At 36.3% G+C, this 23,987-nt stretch overlaps 2 protein-coding genes across 3 annotated transcripts; both read right to left on the reverse strand.

Annotated features, from left to right (window-relative positions):
- Positions 1–2,013: 2,013 nt before the first annotated feature.
- Positions 2,014–6,379, reverse strand: ttll2 (tubulin tyrosine ligase-like family, member 2). The gene has a single exon (XM_069179263.1). The coding sequence runs from the start codon at positions 6,322–6,324 to the stop codon at positions 4,534–4,536; it is 1,791 nt and encodes a 596-aa protein (XP_069035364.1). The 5' UTR covers positions 6,325–6,379; the 3' UTR covers positions 2,014–4,533.
- Positions 6,380–10,210: 3,831 nt separating this feature from the next.
- LOC102692456 (unc-93 homolog A) lies at positions 10,211–21,516 on the reverse strand. Of its 2 annotated transcripts, XM_006625731.3 has the most exons (8): positions 21,288–21,516; positions 19,715–19,896; positions 16,256–16,485; positions 14,277–14,402; positions 12,945–13,156; positions 12,170–12,305; positions 11,606–11,737; positions 10,211–11,315 (listed from the first exon to the last, which is right to left on the reverse strand). In XM_006625731.3, exons 1-8 carry the CDS (start codon positions 21,372–21,374, stop codon positions 11,047–11,049), a joined length of 1,374 nt encoding a protein of 457 aa, XP_006625794.2. In that variant the 5' UTR covers positions 21,375–21,516; the 3' UTR covers positions 10,211–11,046. The 2 variants fall into 2 exon arrangements, with proteins under 2 accessions (XP_006625794.2, XP_015199882.2); XM_015344396.2 differs by lacking the exon at positions 19,715–19,896 and having other exon boundaries at positions 21,288–21,377.
- Between the last annotated feature and the right edge of the window lie 2,471 nt (positions 21,517–23,987).

Here is a 23,987-nt window from a genome sequence, read left to right on the forward strand (position 1 = left end):
AAACATTAAAATACAGCCAAGACACCAGGGCTAACTCCCCTAGTTACATAAACAGGTCCATTGTATCTTTAATGTCAAAGTAATTAGGCCCTTGGGTCAGCATCTCATCCAAAGTACAGCATCCCTCACAGCACGGTGTCCCTGGTTACCATACTGGGACTTTGTTTTGGAATTTCTGGTACAGTACACATGTAAGTGTGCAACCTACTAGTCTACCAGTACTACTTGTGTTCCATAGAGGCCTGCCATTTCATTACTGACCTTGATTAGCTTCTGACAAGATCAAGCAACAGGTTGGTAATGTTGCTGACAATGCAAACAGTAGCATTGTATGTCAATACAAGGGTGAATTCAAGCTGGATAATATACAGTAGCAAAGTGTGTTTTAAGTTACATGGGCATAATTTATTATTTATCCAGGATGTGAAATAAGCTTTTTTGAATATAATATTGCATCAATATATTTTTATCCTTCTCATACTACATAACAGAACTGCATCAGTATAGAAAAATAATTAAAATATATGCATTGTCAAACTATAACCTTGCACCATCACCTTTTTCCCATATTCCCATCAATATATGGAGTGAGATTAACCTTATCTCAGGCAACGTAGCCTATTATTTATGAGGTCCTCATCTTTCTCTCTTACATAACAGAGGAGGCTGATACCCAGGCAGGCTCTGAACTTGTGACCTTACACCTGCCCATGATATGAGATAAGTAACTATAGTATAGCTACTGAGTCAAAAACACTACAATTACTGTATAGATTAAAAGAGGACAAAAATGAAACTGGTATGAAGTTGCTATAGTATCATACATACAGTATAACACAGTGGGATTCATTTCCTTGGTAATACTTTTTAAATTCTTAATGGATTACACCTTTATTAAATCCTGAAAATAAAGAATTATGAGAGTATCAATACCATTTGGACAAATCCCCTTTTTTAAAAACAAACATTTCTTTGTCTAACTCTTAAAATGTTACAACTGGTATTAAGTTATCAGTAAATGTTATGTCAACCCATCAGTGCATCAGTGAAAAGGTTATCTTAAAATTATACAAGGCCTGGACACTTATGTGGTAATGGTGAGCAGAGCAGTCAGGTGTGCTTCTTATTTTGAATAGTTAAGCATGTTTTAAGTGACTCTGCTTATGTTTATATATACAGCTGCAAATGTATTTGCACATTGTGGCTCAAACACAATTACTATTTGATCAAGTGTAATAAATCTTGTTCATGTACAGTATATGTCAACAGCTTCTCTAGGTCCTAATAATAGATAAACCTAACCTACAGTAATGAAAAAAATGACACAAAACATCATACTCTTTTATTTTCAATTGATGCAACTTTCAATATGTGGGAAATATACTTTGTGTGTGTTTTTCCTTCAGTGTTCTCCAGAAATGGCCATTTTCATCACAATTAAACTGATCTCAAACCTTTGGTTAACTGACTTCTGCATCCCTACCAATTAATGTGCCAGATCTCTCATAACTGAAATTGTTACCTACTGCTTAGGCACATTGTTGACATTTTGGTATGTAGGTAGCTGCATCAGCATGTGCAGGCTGCAAAGGAACAAGTAAAGGTTTATTCAACAGTAAAAAGAAAAGAGATACTGTAAAACATTTTGGCTGTGGAGCCTTCTCCAGCCTTCTTCTACTTGTTCATTTCTTTTTACTTTTTATTTAACCACTCTAATTTCCTGTTCCCCTGCCCTTATCTATCTATGTAATAGATCTATCCTTATCTACTGTAGGTGATAGATAAAAAAATACTATAGCTTAGGTGCATTTTCAATGCTTGGCAGCATACTGTACTGTATAGTGTTCGTGTAATGTTTTTTTTATTATCTAAACATGACTTTGACATAAAGTTAAAGATGTATTGTGTTGATACAGTTTTTAGCATCAGCCAAAGCGGAGGAAAAAAACTCAAGAAAAAAAATGTTAAAAGCTATGAATCAATATATATTTATTCATATTTGTAAAGCAGGAATGCAGAAGAGATCACGTGACAATGCCAGCACACTTGGTACCAGGAGACCAACACTGCCAGGTGACAGTTGTTTTTTTGTGTATTTTTGTGTAGCTACAGTAAGTGCTATATTCCTGTAAGCTTGCCAGGCCCATTAAATGAGACCTTTCTTCTCCCCCTCCTCCAAGCTAGAGTCTAAAATAAGACTGAAATCCTTTTCCTCCTCACTGGCTTTATAAGCCTCTTAATTAGGTTAGTAAAATGACTAATTTCACACTTTTTGTAACAGTTTTTATCCCTAATGTGGAATTTGGTTCCCTCTGAATAATAAAACTGTGCCTCATGTTATGTGTTTTTCTCCCTAACAGGTGTTAATTTTCTGAAAGACACCTCTGATAACCTCACAAACCCATTACCTGTCCCTATTCATTATAGTCCTGTTTTGATATAACCTTGACAGAAGTACAAAAACTAGCATTAACAAGTAGCTTACATTCAATCCTCTTAAATCTGTTATATCTATATCTATTAATGAGACAGCGTTCAGCCTGCAGTGAATGCAGGGAAGGACAGCTTTGAGTGAAGGCTGTTCTAGCAGCAGGGCAAAGACAGTCCAAGATGAGCTCTGAAAATCCAGAGTAAAGCTGGGAATTGAACCGGCAAGGCAGAAATCTGAGATTCGAGGCAGGTTTGAGTAAAGGCTGTTTCATCGCTGAGTGAGGGCAGTCTGCAATGAGCTCTCAGATTCCAGACGGACAAAGCTGCTTGGAGATGAAGCCAAGTTAACAGCATGAGTGAGACAGCTGGAGAAGAATTCAGAGTTCCAGACAGAAGTGGACTGCTCAGGAAATAGCCATCACAGAGTCAGTCTGAGAGAAACCACCCAGGGGTGGGATGAAAGGATGTGTTGGCAGTACTTCCATTGAACAGTAGTATGATGAAGTACTGCTGGATAAGCACTTCCAGAATTTAAAGGGAAAAGGGGATGATGGACTTATTCGAGTCCTATTTGGTGAGTAAGTGTCATGATCATAATCCTCCCTCTTAAGGGCGCGCCGGCTCTTTCACATTTTAATTGACTATGTGCACCTGCCTCCTATCTTGCCTGCCCCTCCTTAGTTAGGCCAGATGCTCTCTCTACTCGTGGCTCTGCATTGGAAGACGGACGCTTGGAGGCCCGCCTACCACCAAGTCACCCTACGTCTGCAGCTTGAGGGCAAAGGTCTCCTATCAGCGTCCTGACCCAGCTGAGTCCAGGGCTCAGAGCACCTGGGCTCGTCATCCCTATTTTTATTCCCCGTCCCTGCACCAGATCCCGTTCTGGTTTTTAACCTCATTTTGTTTTGTCTTTGATGGATCACCAGGTACTGGACTTCTGGACTTCTCCCTGGATTACCCCCTGGACTCCTCTGGACTTGTTCACCATGGCCACGCCATCCCGAGCACCAGTGCACAGTCTCCACACCCCCCTGTTTGTCAACCTGGTCAGTTCCTTGCCATCTCCTCCCCGTGTCCGTTTCACTTACTTCAGGATTATACCGTCTGCATAGGATTCTGACCTATGAATCGTTACAGTAAGAGGACAGACCGAAAGAAGGTCCAGTCTCAATGGTGAACCCTGGAAACCAGTGAGCCCTCATGAGAATGCTCCAGTTTCCCAGGGTAACCACAGGCCAAGAGATGGCGCAAGATGGTGGTCAAAAGAATTAGAGCTGTTTTAAATATTAATAGTAAAAAAAAATGTTAGAAAGAAGACATTTGTCAATTCCTCAAAAGTCCAAAGGCCTTTATCTTTAAAACTAGATAAATAGATGTTTGTAGCCTAGAAGGCTCACTCCTGTCATTAGAAGATCATTTTTCCAAATAATCTAATAAATGAACCTTCCATAAATGTTTCCAGATCATGCCAACTTTTTAAAGAAAGTGCAGTAATGGGACTGAATCTTAATTTCAATTTTATTCTGGGGATGCCAGTAAACAATATATTCTTTTACTATGTGTGGTCACTCTACATCTGCTTCTACATTACATTGAGAAATATTTGAGTCTATATTGGTCCATGTTTTCAAAGACCTACAGTAACTTAAAAAGCAATATATATATATACTGTAACAATATAGTTTTATGTCAGAAAGATACAGTTCAAAGCATCACTGACTTGTGTGCTTTGTTAGATAGTTTTAAATGAATGCAGGTACATCTTTGCATTCCAAACCAATTTAGATGTAACATACTGTAATTGCCTTCCTTAAAGAAAGTAGAATAATGGAATGAGAATAGCATTTATCCATCCATTTTCTAACCGCTTCATCCAATTCATGGTTATGGGGGAGCTAGAGCACAAGACAGGACACAACCTGGATGAAACACCAGTTCATTGCAGGAATTAATGGTAACATTACAATAAAAAAATATCCAATAGTCTGTTTGAATTGTAGTTGCCCTGCCTTGTAATTATAAATGCAGGGAAGATAAATGCACTTATGCAAGTCTTGTAAAATGCTCATTTTTAAAAACCTAAAAAAATGTGACTTTAAGGCCTCATCCTTTAGTGGAGCAGCATTCACTAAGGAGCGGGGGGTACCTAGGCCCCCAGAGCAATGTTCCAAAACATTCCTTATCATCACTTATTTTGTCCAAACAAGATTCTCTTCTTTTCCTTACTTTATTTTTGTCAGAAGACATTAGTCTATTTCTAAGTCGTTGAATCTCCTGTACCACAAATTTTACATTGAGTTTCTTTTGTGAGGCCTTGAATGTGACTTCGTTAAAAGGAAATGTTAGTATGAAGTCACCAACACGAGTTGGAGGTCTAATATTCTCTGGAGGGTTTTGGTTCCAGTGGAATGTAAGAGTTCTGTATCTTTGAATGTGAATGGGTGGTAGCGTAGAAAAACCCTGTGATGAATGCTTTTTTCTAGTGAGTGACAAGTCTTTTTTTGGTGACACAGGTTTAACACTTGAGTCCTGAATTGGTACTTTGCAAAGTGGAGGACATTTAGATGCCTTTGATACTGTAACATATTCTGAGCTATATGTAGAACATGGAGCATCACTTCTGCTTCTCCAATCTGCTTTTAAACACTGTAATTCTATAGATTTTAGTTGTTTTGTTTCATCAAAGTGTAACTCACTGCTAAAGTTTAGTTTGTCCAAAAAAGATTTACTACTGTTTGTGTTGTGTGATGTAGAAATGCACTTTGGAAGTAACAGCACTGGAGGATATGTTGATTCCAGAGCCTGTGCACTGGACTTGCAAGGGTGTCTATACTGTTCCCTCAAGTAACCACTCTGTCTAAGGCTGTCTATTTTCTTGTAGTTCAGTAAATCAACTAGGTCATGGAGAAGTCTTTTCTTCACAGTCACATCTGCAGCACAGTCCAGAGACAGCGCTGGGCTGTAGTTTACCTCCAAGAGCCAAGGTTTGAAGTTGTCATCGATCAAGATGTCAAATCCAAAAAGCTCAATACAGTTGGGGCTGAATGGAAGAGAAGGCGCTATTGTAAGCACAGTGAGAGTTACTATGCTGTTGATTCCCTGCCATAGAAGGATCTCATCAAATTTCTGGCTGTGCAGAAAGCAACGGAACTTACTCATGGTCCACTTACAACCTGGACCTACTCTCTCTTTGTCTGTAGTATAAGATGGGCCAAACTTGTTGATACTAGTGTTGGTCAGATGAGAATACAAATTGTCTAGGCAAGTCAATTGGTATTTCTCTGTTGCAAAACGTACCAGACCTTCTTGGTAAATGTAAATCGTGAGAGGGTGAAAACTTCTCACACAAACATAAATCCGAAGGTCAAACTTGTACCCAGAGATCAATAGAGGATTGCTGATATACCTCTGTACAATGACAGAGGAGTCATATGTCAGTTTTTTAATGTCATCAAAAATAAATATACCTCTTCCCCTGGAGAGATCTACTGGCTTGCAGATCCAATACCCTGGTTTTCCTCCATTTGCTGCCTTTTCTTTTGTGTATTCTCCCAGAAATTTTGTGTAATCATTTGGAAGGATGTAAGCGGTGGGGCTAAAATCATAGAGGGCTGAGCCAAAGGTGCCCTTCATCCTTTTCAGATTCCTTGCCAACCAGTCTTTTCTTGTTATGCCCAAAGTTTTGGGATGGTGGTTCAGCCTTTGCCAAGGTAATATGTTTTCAAACTCTACATCACGAAAAACAGAAGTGCGCCAATACAAATTCCAGTCACCTTCTTCTTGCTCTCGTTCACTGTATTCCTTCCATCCACGTTCCAGCAGAACCTCTCGCACCAGCTCAGGTGCATTCTCATGAAGCCGAAACACCATGGGTACAGTTTCAGCTGATGTCATGCTCTGGAATGTTTCACCTGTGGACTTGAAGTAGAAAGAGATTAATAGACACCAAAAATATAACCAAATTGATCATCATACATTCTTGGTTTAGTCGGGTGTAAGAAAAACTAAATACCTAAATAGGATAAAGTATGTACCAATGCTCAACTTTTCTCAGCCAAAACAGACACATTAATAAGTAATTTACCATTAATCTCTAAAGGCACAGGTAGCATGGTCAAGAAAAACATAAAGTTCACGTTTATTTGTCATTCCAGCCATATACAAGTATACAGTGAAACGAAATATCGTTCCTTCTAGTCCATGGTGCAAATACAAACAGGACACTGACATTGACATTATAGATAGGAAACACATACTGCAAAGTGCAAATAATGCATATTTCTAAGGCAAATACATACTGTAATACAATATACACTAAACACCGGGGGAATTTAAACCCTGTTTCTGGAATTGGAGTGGGAGCAAGTAGATTCCAGGGTGTTGAGGAGCCTGACAGCCTGTAGGAAGAAGCTATTACAGAGTATGGTGGAGCTAGCCCGTACACTGCGATATCTTTTTCCAGATGGTAGGAGGGCAAAGAGTTTATTGGAGGGGTGGGAGGAGTTGGAGGGGTCATCTACTATACTGGAGGCCCTGTGTAAGCAGTGTTTGTGATAGATGACAGAAATGGTAGGTAGGGAGGCTCCAATGATGTTTTCAGTTGTTTCCACAATTCTTGCAGGGTTTTGCGGTCTGAAGCATTGCAGTTCGCAAATCAAACAGTGATAGAGCTGGTCAAGGTGCTCTCAATGGCGCTTCTGTGGAATGTGGTAAGAATGGGCGGGAAAGGTTTTCGCTCCTCAGTCGTTGCAGGAAATAGAGACACTGCTGTGCTTTCTTGGCTAGGGAGGTGGTATTGAAGGACCAAGTGAAGTAATCTGTAATGTATCTGTGTAATATGTATCTTTTTTGTTTTATTTACATTAAGAGATAGGTTGTTGTTTGTGCATCAGTCCACTAGTTGCTCCACCTCCTCTGTAAAAATCAATCCACATTAAATCCATTAACATATACTGTACATAAAGCTATGTAATAAAGTCAGGTCTAGCAGTGGTAATGTGCAATATAATACCTGTACATTATGTGGGTGTCACATGAGAGCCCTCCTGGGTTGACATCTTAAAGTGCATCAATTTCCCTGTTGAAGTTTTAAACTTTAGTCATCCTGAACAAATACTAACTATTCCAGACAGTTGATAGACAAATAGACTAGATTCCAGTTTATGGCTGGATATAAAAGTGGAAATACAATTAAATAGCATGTAAATCATACAAATTAGAGGAAATTAATTCCACAATAATCTCAGTCAAGCAGGTTGCTTTAAATGATAAAATTCCATTACATGCGAGACCTAGGGAAAGGATCAAATTAAACAGATAAAGTAATTCATTAAATTACCTACAATAACTAATAGTAGAAACAGAGGGGAGGCTAAGTAGCTAAGAAACTACAAACAGTAGCTGCAGTAAGTAGTTCATGTAGCAGTGGAATGAAGTAAATCTTCTAGTTCATATTTGAGGAGTAAGTAAGACGCAGTACTGTAGGTATCCAAAACATGTTATGATGGGTTTTATGCCTATAAAACCCAGGTAGGCAGAGACCTGCACAGAATACTCAAGAGAAAACTGCAAGATGTAAATTAACTTTGGGACTTCCAATGGAACTTAAGCTTTTGTAAGTAGTACCAGCTTTCAGGAAATATCTTTCATCTTTTGAAGCTGTGATAATGAGGACATAAATAAATCTCGTATTCTAAGATATTTTCATAAGGGTTTTGAATTATACTGTACAAGTCTGCAGAAGTCTGAACTTCTAAAAAAAAAGCTTAGGACATCAACGGACTTGTTTTTTCTAGTTATTTTTTTGACAAAATAACATGTCAAATGTCATTCAAAGCAAAAACATTCACAGTTGACAAGTTACAAGCAGTTTGCATAATATCTATAATAGACAGGCAATGCATGGAAGGACTGGGAATTTAATAGCACAAGAACTACACTATTTCAAAATTAGAACATAATGGTCACTCTGTGTTACAACTATTAAAACATGTGATAACCCTTGCCATCACATGTCAAATCTTCATAATAAGGAATAATGTTTATATTGATTGTATGTGTGTGATATTTTTATTCACCAAACGTTCACTTAATACTGTTTATAAAGCTAGGATCTTAGCAACCCTGTTCTTGGACTAAATTGTTTTTTATCACCAGGATTATTTATGGTTACTAACAACAATACAGTACTTGAAAAGATCCTTTTATTCAATTGTCAGAGACAAGAGAAAGTGAATCTTCAGTATTGGTCTTTTGATTCGTTTTTCTAACACTTTTCTTACAGAAGCACCAAACCCCAGCACTCCATCATGGTGGTAACCAGCATCTGTAAAAATTCCTATAATAATAGGTATAATTCCTGTGTATTTCTAAAGGGATATTATTACAATAATACCTATAATAAAAGGTATTATTATGACTTATGATACTACTAGCACAATCAATCACAAACAGTGGTCATCATCGGGGGCTAACATTTGACTATTAATACATACTTATCTTCAATACAATAATCTAAAAAAATTACAGTACAGTAACTATTAAAAGGAAATTAATTTTAGTTTTGTTTACCTTTAAATTCTTAAGACAATTTGCATTTATTTCTAAATAAAGCCATTAAAAATAATCAAATTACATGATTTATAGCAGTAGATTTTATTATTCTATACAGAACTACATGTGTCAGATAAATAATTATTGTAACATGTCATTTAGTAACTGTATTATCCAGGCGGATGCAGAATGATTTTAGAGATGTACTGTACCATATCATGCCACATGCTGGATTTAAAACGCTGGATTTAAAACGCTTGCTCACTGGGTGGCTTCGGTTTTTGAGACAGAAATGCAAACACCTGTAAACTGTTATGTAACATAGGGTGCGCTACCTGTTTTCTGCTTGATAGTAAGAACCAAATGTAAAGTAGTACAATTTAACAAAACGTTTTTTCTTAGTTTACTAAATCACTTACTATACCTTAATTTCCCTGCAATCCAGATTTCCAGAGCAGCCTCGGTGTCGCTATTTCAGTCTGTGCACCGCTCATTGTTATTGATTGCAAAATTTCTTGCTCCTGCCTTGTAAGTGCTCCGCACCTGTTGCTAGGACGCAAAGTCGTGTGTTCGTTCATTGTGTTTTTGTGCCTACGAAAGCTGACTTCTTACTTTCTGTAATGTGGTCGATACAATACTGTACGTCAGCATTTACAGTAATTAGTTGCCTGAACATTTTTCTAACTAGTATCTTACGTTCTTTTTCTTTTTATATGCGTTCTTTTTGTGCAAATACAGTATATAGAAAAAGTGATGTATATAACAATGCTAAAAAACTCAAACTATAAGGTAACATGCCACATACAGTATGTACAGTATAATTACAGAGGCTTCCTAATCGTATAAAATAAATAATATAAATTATTTCTCAAAAAGAGAAACAATTTAGTAAAAGCTTAGGAATTTCATGATTTCTAGCATTCAGTCTAGGAAAGAATACCCATTCACCCAAGAATTTATAATACCTTATTATGAGAAGTGTATAAAGTTCTCATAACATTTTGCATAAAACAGAATGCATGAGGCTTCTAAAGATGTACAGTTCTTGTTTTCTCCCATTTATTTAGTTTAATTACTTTTAAAACATTAATCTACAGATACCTAAAACTGTTCTATACAGTATGTAAATTAGACGTGTACTGTACATGCACACATAAACACTAACCACATTTGTATCCCTTCAAAAAGGGAGTATAGAGCCCTCCAAAAGTAAACAGCAAAGTCAAACTGTTATTTGTGCCTTTTAATCATATTTTTATCAATTTGTATTTTGATTTAAAAATTATTACAGATGATAAATACAATATACTATACATTTTTTAGTACTGTAATTCAATGCCTATACTTGGTCATATCAAAATAAAAAAATACTTTGGGGTCAACCCACTAATTTAATAAGAATGTGAATTCTTCACAAAGAATTCTAAAAGCCTTATGAGTTCTTAATGGATGCTCCAATTAGGTAAGCTATTACAGTAGTCTGATAAAATAACGGTGTGTATCAAGGATGCTAACCTAGCAGTGTAGTTCAAATGGAGCCCTTGTGATGTTTCTTACATAAAGTATATAGGATCAAAAAGAACAACCAGGTTTTCAATTTCAGTCAAATGTCTACTTTCAGCAATATCAATAACAAAATCACTAATTTGTGTAGTTAATGTTGGGAGCCATAAATGATATCTGAATATTCTTTGTTAACATGGATTGCTAAATTTTCTTTTATCAGAATACTTTTAGTGTGAAGCATGACAGATATGGATTTTTTCTAAGTTTATAACAGAAAGTATGGTAATAAGGGAGTGGTGTCAAATCCTCTCAAAGTTTAATATTCAGGTACAACATAATATGTATTATATTAGTAGAACAGACTATGAAGTCAACAATACTGCAGCATGGACAAGTTTTAAGATAAAGACTTTTGAGTGTCTCAAAGAAAACTAACCATAATAATTGTTTTTAAAGTTCACAACCAATGGCTTTTAATGTTCTTAATTCACCTGTATGCTTTGAAAAAAAAAAAGAAATTCATTCAAAAAGTTTAACACGTTAACACAAAATAGTTTGCTAAAATTTTGTTTCAGAAATGATTAGCTTCTCTGGCACTTTCTTTGATACATTGTCTTCTCTCACTGTAGGATTCTTGTACTCTTTGTATTCCACCAACCCATAGAGTGCCATTGAAACAACCAGAACTCCTATCAAGACATACAGTTTAATGTCCAAACAGATTAAGTTGCTGTAAGCAAAAGCGATCACAAATCCCACCGACTCCCAGAGTCGATAATTGGCAAATGCTGCCTCCTTGTGTTCATGAAAGAGAACTCCATAGAGGGCTAGAAAAAAAATCATTCAGGTTAGGATAAATACTGAAAATAACACTTAATTTAACGAATCTATAAATTGTAACTATAGCAATGATGAACTGAATGAAACAATTCTTATGTACATAATTACATAATATGTGAAATCCTAACTACCACTTGTTTAATGAATAAGAGATTAGTGTTGTTAAAATAATCTTAACAATCCTAATTTTCAAGAATTGTGCATGAAATGTTGGTTACTGTTGTGCCAGCTGCACATGAGCAAAATCAAAGTATATCTGTGAGCTCTGGTAACTTGCCATTGGTTTGTGTCTGCCACACAGCATCTGCCATTCCCCAAAGAGCAGGAAATACAAAGAAGACTGCTAGCTGGTCTGGATGAGGTTTCCACAAGAGCAGGGCTATTATACAGCTAAAATTTGACACGGTTGCTGCAAGAGAAAAGCAGAGATACAAAATGTTTTGTGATCTTTTATATATTAACAGCATAGAGTTCAGCTGCTTGAGTACATATGTCCTTAAAGCAATAAGGTGTAAATGGTAACTTGTGAAGACTGTGCCTTGTCCTGAAACCAGTAGTAGTTTTATCAAAATCAGGGTTAAAGACAAAAAGTCTAAACAAAGATTTATGATGAATATAAACTTTGTTTCAGGGACGTATACTGTAAAGATGATTCACCAAAGTGATTGAGAGTTTAACCTGTCAATTATTTTACATGTAAAACCTTAACCCTGGCTTCAGTTATGCTTTGATGGATCACTTTACGTTTACCACATCACAAAAACAAATGCTTATTTGTGTTCTGACAAGAAAATGATATTTAGAACACATGTAATCTTGTTCTGGAGAAAACACTTCTTACCCAAGCCAAATAAGGCTGCTCTTCCTGTATACTGTGCCAGCTTTCCAAAGGCATAGGAACATAATGAATTTGTTGCACCAAAGCAGATCATCACAAAACCAACAAAATGTATTCCCAATGCACAGGTGACATAGTACTGGAAAGATAGTTGTGAATAAAAACATAAATGTCAGTTTAAGAAAGTAACTTCCATCTAGTCATAAATAGGTTGATGTATTGTTTCCCCATGTGATTATTCACCACCTTTATTTTTGTAACTAATTAAATATTTTTTTTCAAATAAGTCAATCAATACTATTTGTCCATGCAGTTTGATTTCTGCATTTTTGTTTTACTATTAAGATGAAAACATCAAATAAACTAATTTGTCAATTACTACCCAGGATAATGAAGTATAGAACAACAATCAGTGGCTGAAACAGACAAGCCTAGGTGTACAGATATTTACAGTAAGCAAAAGAAATGCTTGTACACTTGGTCTAGGTGTGGTTAAACGTTTGGTGGAGCTTGGACATTCCTATCACTCTGCACAGTAACAGTAACAAGTATTATTAGTTCTTTAAAAATAGTAATTAATTTAAAGAAAATATACGTTTCATTTAATGTCAGAGCTCTGAAAAAGCACACAAAGAATATAATCTCTTTTAATACAGAAAGAAGAAACAGAGGCTGGTGGTGCCTTGCTTCTGTCTCACAATGACATTTTAAAAATAAATTGTGATTAATTCCCTATTTTTCAAAAGAGTAACTTTTATGTTCAAGGGTGTTCTCTTACTTTGGTGTAATCTCCTGCAAGGAAGCCCTGCTCAAAACCACTGTACATTGTCAGAGGGATGAGCAGAAGCTGTCGCTTGTCAGAGAGGTGTTTGAAAGTGGCCAGGAAAACTGTCCAAAATGGATCTCTGTTGTCCCTGAATTCACGAGCTGCATCTCTGTCAAGGTTGTCCAGGAAAACTGCCACAAAGATTATAGCCAGGACTCCAACACCTGCAAAGGTCACAAACGCAGCCTCTGAGCTACAGTACTTTATGCTGTCACAAAGGATTGAGTTGCAGAATATGGGATAAGGAGAAGCACATTCAGCAAGAAGTTTGTTGAAACCTAAGAAAGTTTTGAGAAAAATGGTTGCTTTAGAAGTGAATCAACAGATTTTGACTTGTCCTGAGCAGATACAGTATCACAAAGATGAATTAACTGCTTATGAGATGGTAAATTGAGCCACCACCTCCACCGCAACTGCGTGGTATCCTGATGTCCTGGTGTCCTGATTCACTAGGGAATGGCATCTTCTGTATAAACAACAGGTGCATAAATACAGTATTGCAGTGCAGGAAGACCAGCTACGTCCTGACGTTGCTATAAATATGAATGATTATAATTAATCTAGGTTGTGTAGTTTGTTGAATGGTTTATAGAAGGATTAAGAGAAACATGAAAATACTGAACTCAATTAACAGTTTTTGTTCTTACAGTGTATATGCATTCTATGCAAAGAAATCCATAAAGGTCTTTAACAGTAATGCTTTGTTAGACATGTATTCAGTTTTTGCAAATGCTTTATTTTGTTTTTATCCTAACATAAATTCTCAAATGCAGATGATTAAACTCTATGCATAAATTGTATTTTATGAAAAACTATATTAGCAATGCATTTTTAAAACCTAGAATTGGTTTATTAGTTTGTGGCTAACACTCGACTTCCTGGATGCCTAAAGACTTTCAGTGAACCAAATGAGGAACACTTTTCTCCTCAGTAAAACTTCTGTAGGAACTTGTGTCAAAAGATGAATGGTTCTTTGGGGGCAGACAGAAAAAATACATTGTTCCTATCCCATCTCCCCTCTTGCAGTACAGGAATCCTTGCTGTCAGCCAATATTTAAAGAAATATTTCACAGGTACAAACAAGGTGGGTATAAAAATAAATAAAATAACATTTTAAAAATAAACAGAAGACTTAAGTGTGTAAAAAAAACATTTTACATATGAAATTAATACAATATATTTAATTCTTCAAGACCCAAGCATTGATCTGAGAAAGAAAAATGAACACTCTTTGTTATATCATGTATCATACCATTGCTACTTTTATGTATGTACACAACTTACCTATATAACTGCCCAGAAGAGTATTGACTAATGTGTCTGAAGGCCTTGTTGAGTTTCCTACAGCTTCACCAGTGTACTCACAGCTGCCTGCTCCACAGAACTTCAGGTCTTCTTCAGGTATTTCAGCTTCAGAATGAAAAATGAATACCAAGCAATATTTTTTAAAGTGTCTTTTACACAAAGGCATTCCAGAGCGCATTAGGTTGCAGAACTTTTAAAAAGATCAGTTTAAATTTAAAAGAGTGTGATGTTTCAGCAAAAGTGTTTACTGAAAAAGGAGTGTCAAAGACAAGGTTCACGTCAACTGATGGCTATAAACAGAACTATAGTATTAAAGTCATGGCCTTTGGGTACAGTACCAACAAGCCTGCAATTTCTAGCCTAAGGGAATAATAATGAATACATGGACAAATTAACTTCTGTTGATAAGGCTTACCCATCCTAACAAGGACTTTATACATTATTATGCAGCAATACAGTATGTTGCATAACGTTTTATGGTAATCCTATAATATGCCAGAGACTATAATGTGCCAGAGACATTTTCTCAGTCTGTATACTTGTTGCTCTATATTTACACACTCAATGATTAGAAATGCCTGCATAACATCTTGGAAGATGGGTTTTATGCTCTTTTTACAAAAGTGGGTAAAGCAATCAGCCGTGAAAGAAGTAAAGGAATTAATTGCCTGAAAATGCCTTTATATTTGTTGTATACAGGGAGGTAAATAAGGGAAGATTATGCATACAATACATGATTTAAAGGAGTACTGCATAGATCTTTTGGAACAGCTATTGCTTCCATCACTAAGGCCAAATGTGCTAGAGAGACTTACGCCATTGCACTGAAATACATCATGACGACAAAGGGCAAGGCGTCATCAATGCTTTGATAACCAGCTTCAAGCCTATTTCCCTATCTACAAAATCAACAAGAAAGGCTTCAGAAAATAGTTAAGTACAGTATACTCCATGAGACAGGCATTGTAAGTTCAGTTTCAGGTCTAGGCAATGTCACCAGTCAACTGACTACTGTATGTTTCCCCAAGTGGCAGCACACAATTGGCTGAGAGTCACTGAGGAATGGGTTGAAATTAATCAGAACAGCTTTAATAATGATAATAATAATAATTGCTTACACTTATATAGCGCTTTTCTGGACACTCCACTCAAAGCGCTTTACAGGTAATGGGGACTCCCCTCCACCACCACCAATGTGCAGGATCCACCTGGATGATGCGATGGCAGCCATAGTGCGCCAGAACGCTCACCACACTTCAGCTTTCAGTGGGGAGGAGAGTAGAGTAATAAAGCCAATTCATAGATGGGGATTATTAGGAGTCCATGATTGGTAAGGGCCAATGGGAAATTTGGCCAGGACACCGGGGTTACAAGCCTACTCTTTTCGAGAAACGCCCTGGGATTTTTAATGACCACAGAAAGTCAGGACCTCGGTTTTATGTCTCATCCGAAGGACGGCGCCTGTTTACAGTATAGTGTCCCCATCGCCCCACTAACACCTGTTCCAGCCTCAACCTTAGTTTTTCCCAGGAGGTCTCCCATCCAGGTATTGACCAGGCTCACACGTGCTTATTTTCAGTGGGTTGCCGGTTGTGAGTTGCAGGGTGATATGGCTGCTGCTTCTTAGCTTCTGACTCAAAACTGCTTCAACCTTAGTTGTACAACCGACAGGATTATCCTATTGGTTTCATTCTTGTTTTTTTCTGGTTGTGCCAATCTCTGACAAACATCATCAAGCTGACAGCTCTCACACAGACACCATTGGTTGCTTCCGCAGACATTTCCGTTACAGCCACAGCTAAGAGCAACACAACACTTTAATCATTCTCCTCCCCCTCGCTTATAGAAGTGTTAGTGTCCCACATCATATTTCATAGCATTTCTAATTATGACCTAAAGTTAGAATAATTCCAAAGGAAATAAAGTGATAGAGGATCTAATTGTATTTTTTTACTTACCAATTCCTGTATCTTGCCCAAAGATAAGAGAAGACATGAGGTTTCCCCACACTGCAGATGACTGAAATATTAAAAAGAAGATCCCAAAATATTGGTTGACAACATCGGGACCTCTCTTGTTGTCCTTTTCAGCTTGCAGGTTTCCACTAATAGTGAGGTAGGTACACTTTGCAGACCACAAAGGAGAGCCTCCTAACCCCAAAATCACAGAGGTGGTGATTAGAGTTGCCCTGAGAAAGACAAAAACCAATGTTTCAAATACTCTGACGATAGTTGGCAATATTCAGATATTAGCAGAGTTTTATTCGAAGTCCAATCAAAGAAAATATTAAATGGGAATCAACAAATATATTAGTTTGGAATTCCTGATAAGCTAAAGTTGAATTGGAATTCACATACAGTGTCTTGCAAAGGTGTGTAACTCCCTGCAAAGTTTTCACCTAATGTTACTATCTGAGCTTACAATCATGGAACATTCAAATGGGACTTTATATTTAGAGACTACACAAATCTATTTATAAAAAATGGTACAGATAAATGTGCTAATCATATGCAAATCTAAAGTAAAATTCTAAAGAAATTCCATAATCTGAAGATTCTCAATTCCTTCCACTATTTTCCTTTGCTACAGCAACAGTTAGTCAAATCAAATGTAAAATAGTAATAAAATCTCAGAATGAGTGTACTGCCCTCTGTCTGTGTGTTATCAAAGTGTTTAACTTGATGTCTCAGTAAATACATTTGTCTTTGTAAGTTCAAAACTTTGTAAGTTTGTAACCAGCTACCATATCACCCTGCAACCTCACAACTGGAAACCCACTAAGGCTTAGCAGGTATGAGCACGGTCAGTACCTGGATGTAGACCACCTGAAAAAAACTAAGGGTGCTGCTGGAAAAGGTGTTAGTGGGGCCAGCAGGTGGTCTGTGTGGGTCCTAATACCCCAGTATAGTGTTGGGGACACTACACTGTAAAAAGGCACCATCCTTCAGATGAGATGTAAAACTGAGCCGCTGACAGTCTTTGGGCATTAAAAATCTTGGTGTTTCTCGAAAAGAGTAGGAGTGTTACCCTGGCATCCTAGTCAAAATTCCCATTGGCCTTGACCAATCATTGTCTCCTAATAATCCCCATCTACAAATTGGTTTCATCCTCTCCACTGTTAGCTGCTGTATGGTGAGCACACAGGTGCACTATAGCTACCAACGCATCATCCAAGTTGATGTTACACGTTGGTGGTGTTGGAGTCCTTTGTAAAGTGTAAAGTGCTTTGAGTGGAGTGTCCAGAAAAGCGCTATATACAGTAAGCGTGACGAATTATTATTATTAAGTTCCCTCAAATATGATATGTTATGATAATTTGAATTTGAAGACCAAGGAACCTTTAATTTGATTACTTACTGTACATTATTTACTTTACTTTGTTTTGTGATTACGGAAGTTGCTTTGAATCATTCTTTGAGTGAAATTAAATGGAATGTGCATTATGCCACTCAAATGCTATCAAGATCAGAAAAGCCTCCAAACTGAGTATTTGAATTAGCAGGGAGCTGGTTAGGCAGGCCACTGTGAAGATAACAATAATTTGAGAGATTTGCTAAATTTGTAAGATGTATGGACAATATCCCAGTCTCTACACAAAGCTGGACTTTATAGGGGAATTGTAAGAAAAAAGCCTTTACTGAAAAAGACATCTTAAATCTTGTAAGAGAGATACTGTGGCAGAGGATTTTATGGACAGACAAAGCAAAAAATTGAATTTATGGTATAAATGGAAAGCATTAAATAAGACGCAATCCATACAAAATGTATCACCTGGTGAGCATCATCCCAACTGTCAAGCATGGTGGTAACCATATTATGGGTCTGCGTCTCATAAGAAGGGACTGGGAAGTTTATTAAAACTAAGGTAAAAATAATAAAGAGCATAACCTGCTCAGGATTAAAACTAAAAGTGGTAAATGTAGATGTCAAGTACTGTAGATGTCTTTTAATGGACCAGTAACAGTCCATCAATTATCCACAACAAGCTTGTCAGAAGTGTAACAAGGAAGAATGGACACTTTTACATCAACATACTGAGTCTCTTACCATGTCCTCCTGTCACCACCTTTTCTCTCTTGTACCTGCCTGATTTATCAGCAGCCATATCACTCTGCAACTCAAGAAAGGCAACCCACTGAAGCTAAGCAGGTGTGAGCCTGGTCAGTACCTGGATTGGAGAACTCCTGGGAAAAACTAAGGTTGCTGCTGGAACAAGTGTTATTGGGGCCTGCAGGGGGCGCTCACCCTGTGGTCCATGTGGGTCCTAATGCCCCAGTATAGGGAAGGGGACACTATACTGTAAACAGGTGCCGTCCTTCGGATGAGACATAAAACTGAGGTCCTGACTTTCTGTGGTCATTAAAAATCCCAGGGCGTTTCTCGAAAAGAGTAAGTGTGTTACCCCAGCATCCTGGTCAAAATTCCCATTGGCCCTTGCCAATCATGGCCTCCTAATAATCCCCATCTATGAATTGGCTTCATCACTTTGTTCTCCTCCCCACTTATTGCTGATGTGTGGAGAGCGTTCTTGCGCACTATGGCTGCCCCATCATCCAGGTGGTGCTGCACATTGGTTGTGGTGAAGGGGAGTCCCCATTTCTTGTAAAACACTTTGAGTGGAGTGTCCAGAAAAGTGCTACAGTATATAAGTGTAAGCAATTACTATTATTATTATTATTATTATTATTATTATTATTATTATATGAGATCTTTAAATAACATGACTCACAGCTGCCCATTAAGGTAATGAATCACATCTGTGAGCTTCCAGATGAGCACCAGCTGACACCATTGTAGCAGCAAGGCAAATGATTACATTAAGCTTTATTATAGATATCTAAAAGTTAGTTGGACCTTTTGTTGATGGCCAGAATACCAGAGTTTATTTTGTAGTAAACAATCAATAAAAATCCATTTCTAATTGTTTCAATAAATACAAGACACTCACATCATCACATCACTACATCTTGTCACTGTGCACTAACCAAATCCTTCTTCAAAATGTAAGTAAAAATATTTCTGTCAATATTTTTTTATCTAAAATAAAATGTTCAACTGGAAAATATTGGTACTGTTCCCTTCGCGTCACTGTCATTGTTATACTGATTAAACACGGGAATATTCCTTTTCTTCTTTTGTTTACTCCTTTACTTTCTATTTTCATCTAGATTACATTACATTTATTTAAGTTTGAAATGTATTGGAAGCCTTCAGCTTGATGCTGATTTTACGTGCTCATGCTTTCTTCTACCATATGTATCATTTTGAACTTTTCAAATTATCTCTTATTTTTCATCAGAGTAATTACTTTAAAATATGTATCATCTTGAATAAAGACACCACATAATATTGGTGGCTTCAACCAGAACAGGCAAAACTGTGTTTATAGACATAGTAAAGGAGTAATTGGAATTTACCAGCCCGGGTAGAAGTTGCCGACTGAATATGCCACATAGCAAGCCATGGATGCAACAATGGTCAGTTTGCAGCCCAAATTCTTAATAAGAATGGGTGGTAAGAACATTGAAGACAGGATGATAGATGCATAGATGACACTCAGAGATGCTACACCCATCCCTTCACTGGCATTAAGGCTGCTCTGAAACCAAAAACCAAAGTGCAAGTATAAGATTGAGATGATTTATTCACATTTATAGGTCCTTTTTATTATTGTTGTCATGACATAAGTTGAATTATAGCCAGAAATATTACTCTTTTAATTGTACAACTTGTATAAGGTAAATATGGTATACCAGGCACACCAAAGTAATGTAGCTAAGAACCACTGACTGCAACACAATGTTACAGTAGTTTTCTTAGGAATTTAGATTTTATGTGATTGCAATTGTGTTTGAAAGAATTGCAATGAATGTAACAGCTCATACCCCAGTAGAGAGAGGCTGTTAAGGAGGAAAAATGCTGGCAATATATTATTTCCTGGTATTCTAAATAATTTACTGGCACATGATTTATAGACCAGTCATTTATTGTATTTGATACATTAGGGGTCTAAAAAACAAATGAACACAATAATGTTCAACAATGATTTCACAATAAAACAGTAAGTAGAGACCAATCATAAATATCATAATTACATAAAAAGTTATTTGTAAAACTGAATAAACTACTAGACCCTAAGCTGCATAGAACAAACTGGTCAAATGAAACAGTCTTGTTTGCTCCCAAAACATACTTCATTTTCATTTTTTTTTAAATTATTTTGATGTATTGTTACATTTTTAACATGTTTTGCAGACTTTAGTCTTAACAAATTTGTTATTTTTGTTTCATGGTGGATTGAGTATTTGCTCCCATTCAATGCTGCTTGCTGTACTGCAGTCTTTTTGTGCTCAGTTATACAAAATTATATTTCTCTAGTACATCAGGTTAAAAACTTACTGTATGTCTTCAGCATGATAAAGAGTAAACAATTGTCAGGCTTACTGGACTTTTCTATGTATGTTTGAGTTAGTTATAGTATAGTTAAACCATAGCTCATTTTATTCTGAGGTGTTTAATTTAGGCTCTATTTTTTGTGTATAAAAATAAAAGAGATAAGATAAAAAGAGAATATTACAGAGCTGCTTGCACCATACTTTTCAGTAAAGAAATTAGAGAAAATTAAATTACAAAAGTCACTTCAAACATTGTATTCACTTCAAACAACAACATTTTCAAATTGTTTGTTGTTAAGTGGTTTAATTAATTATGAAACAACAATTGATATAAAATAGGTTCCATCAAAGGTCATTTGATTTCTAAAGCTAAATTTCTTTAAAAAGTACTTGTGTTTTTTTTAAATATATGTAACCTAAAGGCTTCCAGTAAAACATAATGCTGTTTCTGTAGTATGTTTGTTATGATTAGAACACTTTAGCTTTCACAGGAAAATGAACTTCCCTTTTCATTGTAATGTCAATAATACTATTAATGATCCACAAAGACACTGTAGCCCTGTCAGAAACTCTCTCTTACTATGTAATGCATTACCTGTAAACTTTGAAGACCCCCATATGCAGTGAAGAGCAGCAAAAATCCAAAAGAGACAACAAGGACATTTTTCATATTTCTTCCCATTTTTTTTCAGGCTACTTATCCTCCGAGAGAAAAGGGAAACAATGCAGCTTTTTAGAACAGCAACAGGTTTCCACAGTGATTGAGACCTAATCCAAACAACTTCTGATTAGCCTTGGTGGAAAAAGAATCAACAAGGCAAAGTTCAGAACAGTTACGTGTCCTCCATAAAGTGCTGAAAACCACCCTAGAATGGATTGAGATTTATATTGGTTTCCTTATCAGCGAGGACAAGGAAATCTTATCTTTGTTTCAGGAATTTTCACTAGCTATATATAAACAATGTGGGTGTCTTAACTTGACAGCATAATAGTCACCAAAACGTTTACAGTAAAATTAAAAAATACAGTAATTTAACTTTAACACAAAAACCTACAGAAATATTTTTTGGAAGGCTCCACAACAAAAACATTGTGTCTCTTTTCTTTTTCTTTCGGCATGGAATAAACCTGTACCTCTTCGTTTGTCATACATTGTTAGCGAAAAAAGTCTGTCCCACACCATGCCTTCAGCATTTCTGCTAAATGAGCTGCAGTTTGGCATTCATGAAACTAACTGTAATTTTCCATTAGTAAATATATGAACATTTATAGATTAGGTAGTGTATATTATTATTATTTTCTATTTATGGCAGGTGCCTGAATAAAATTAGACAGTGAGGAACCAGACTGACTACACTGTGGGATATATTTCAGTCCACTAAAAAAGTGGTTTCTCAAAATGAGCAAGCATACACTTTTAAATAAAGGTGTGAGTCAAAATTGTACTTAAGTTTCTCATAGCATGTGAATTCCATGAATGTGAATGTGAATTCCATACAGATGCAGGCAGCAATAGGGAAGAGGGAGGCAGAGGTTCCGTGGACACAATATACTGTGTTTTATAGCACTGGTATTAGTGCCGGAGAGCAGTCTTGAAAGGGAGGAGAGAACATTTCTGTCCAGTGTAGCACCCTGCCTATGAAGTTCAAACTTCAGATAACACACAGAAAGTAACATATTTTGAAGTTAGTACTTTATTATTTGCAAATAACAAAAACTAACTCCATTTAACAGCTCCAAAGACAACGTGCTTTATCACAAAAATTTAACAATAATCCAGTAAGTGGCTTAAATCCTGTATGAAAAAAAAGAAGGAAGAAAAACACAACGTTTTGGCCGTGGACCCTTCTTCGGGCGTGAGGCTCACACATGAAGAAGGCTCTATGGCCGAAATGTTGTGTTTTCTTTCTTCTTTTTTTTCAGCATGGAATAAACCTATTACTTGTTCCTTTGCAGCCTACGCATGCTGACGCAGCTACCCACCTGAACTATTAAATCCAGTATGCTTATTAAAAGATCAACATGGAAGAACTCCTAGCTTCACAGTCATGGTAGTATGGCTTGTTCCATAATCCAGTTACCCTCTGTGTAAAGAAATGCCTCCCTTTTCTCAATTTTAAATTTAATTCCACAAGAAGATGCCCACTGTGTTGACTTTGTAAATGCCTTTGAAAATCTTGAATACCTTACTGAAGCCCCATCATAATCTTTGTTCAAGACCTAAAACACAGTTTTAACCTTTTTACCACAATTTTTAGAGTAAAACATTTCTTAACATTTCTAAATCCAGGAATAACCGATTCCACAGGAATATCCTTTTGTATCTTTTGATCAAAATTGAACACAGAGTATCCCAAAATTGCTATACCAGGGGAAAACAATGTGTTCATATAGGCACCTAAGTTTTTTTTAATGTAAGAGTAGAATCAATTTATTCAAGTCTTTTATTTTTTTTGACAGATTTATGTTTATGAACTTAACTTGATTGGTCACAATACCAGGATTGAGATGATATTTACTGTACTTGGCAGAGCAGAAGTCCTGATACAGAACTTTACATTACATAATTAACAAGTCACCACTTATGTGTATCTTTTTTCTATAAGTTTTTAATTAAACTACATCTGTTTTTATACAGTAAATCACTTCTGTTATTTTTCAGCAGTGCTGTGCAGATCTTGAATTTGTACCTTGCCTCCATCCTTGTTCAACTTATAATAAGGCTTTTCTACATAACATATAGCAAGAAAAAAACAGGTTCCCGCTTAACTATTTACTGTAACTCCCGGAACAATTAACAGTCACGTGTAATCGCATTGATTCTGCCACAATATTCTTGTAAAGGCTTCTTATCTAATCAGCATACAGTAGGTATGGGCATATGAGTGCCCATAATTTGGTTGTTTGCTGGAATGTAAGTGAAGCTAATTCACTAAGGTATTTTGAAAACCAATCAAATTGTCTTTTTATAACATAATTAATCTTATTTGTGATGTGGTATTTATCTGTTTATTGGTTTAATAGTGTTCCTGTCAAGTGGTGCATTTTGACTCCACCATTACTAAAACAATTGTAAATTTTATGTTGAAAAAATATATAAGGTACAAGCTGATTCTACATGTATAGCCATTAAAATATCATAACTCTTTTTTAGCCTTTTTTTATTATAATAATGATAATCTAGCATAACATTTCATAGCATTTTATTTTTTGCATTTAGGTTGCTTAGTTCTAGAAAAAAAAAGAGACATCATTAATGTGTCATTCCTTTGATATAACAACTGTTGCCAACTAG

Source organism: Lepisosteus oculatus, chromosome 2 (assembly GCF_040954835.1).
Source record: "Lepisosteus oculatus isolate fLepOcu1 chromosome 2, fLepOcu1.hap2, whole genome shotgun sequence".
Classification (NCBI taxonomy): Eukaryota; Metazoa; Chordata; class Actinopteri; order Semionotiformes; family Lepisosteidae; genus Lepisosteus; species Lepisosteus oculatus.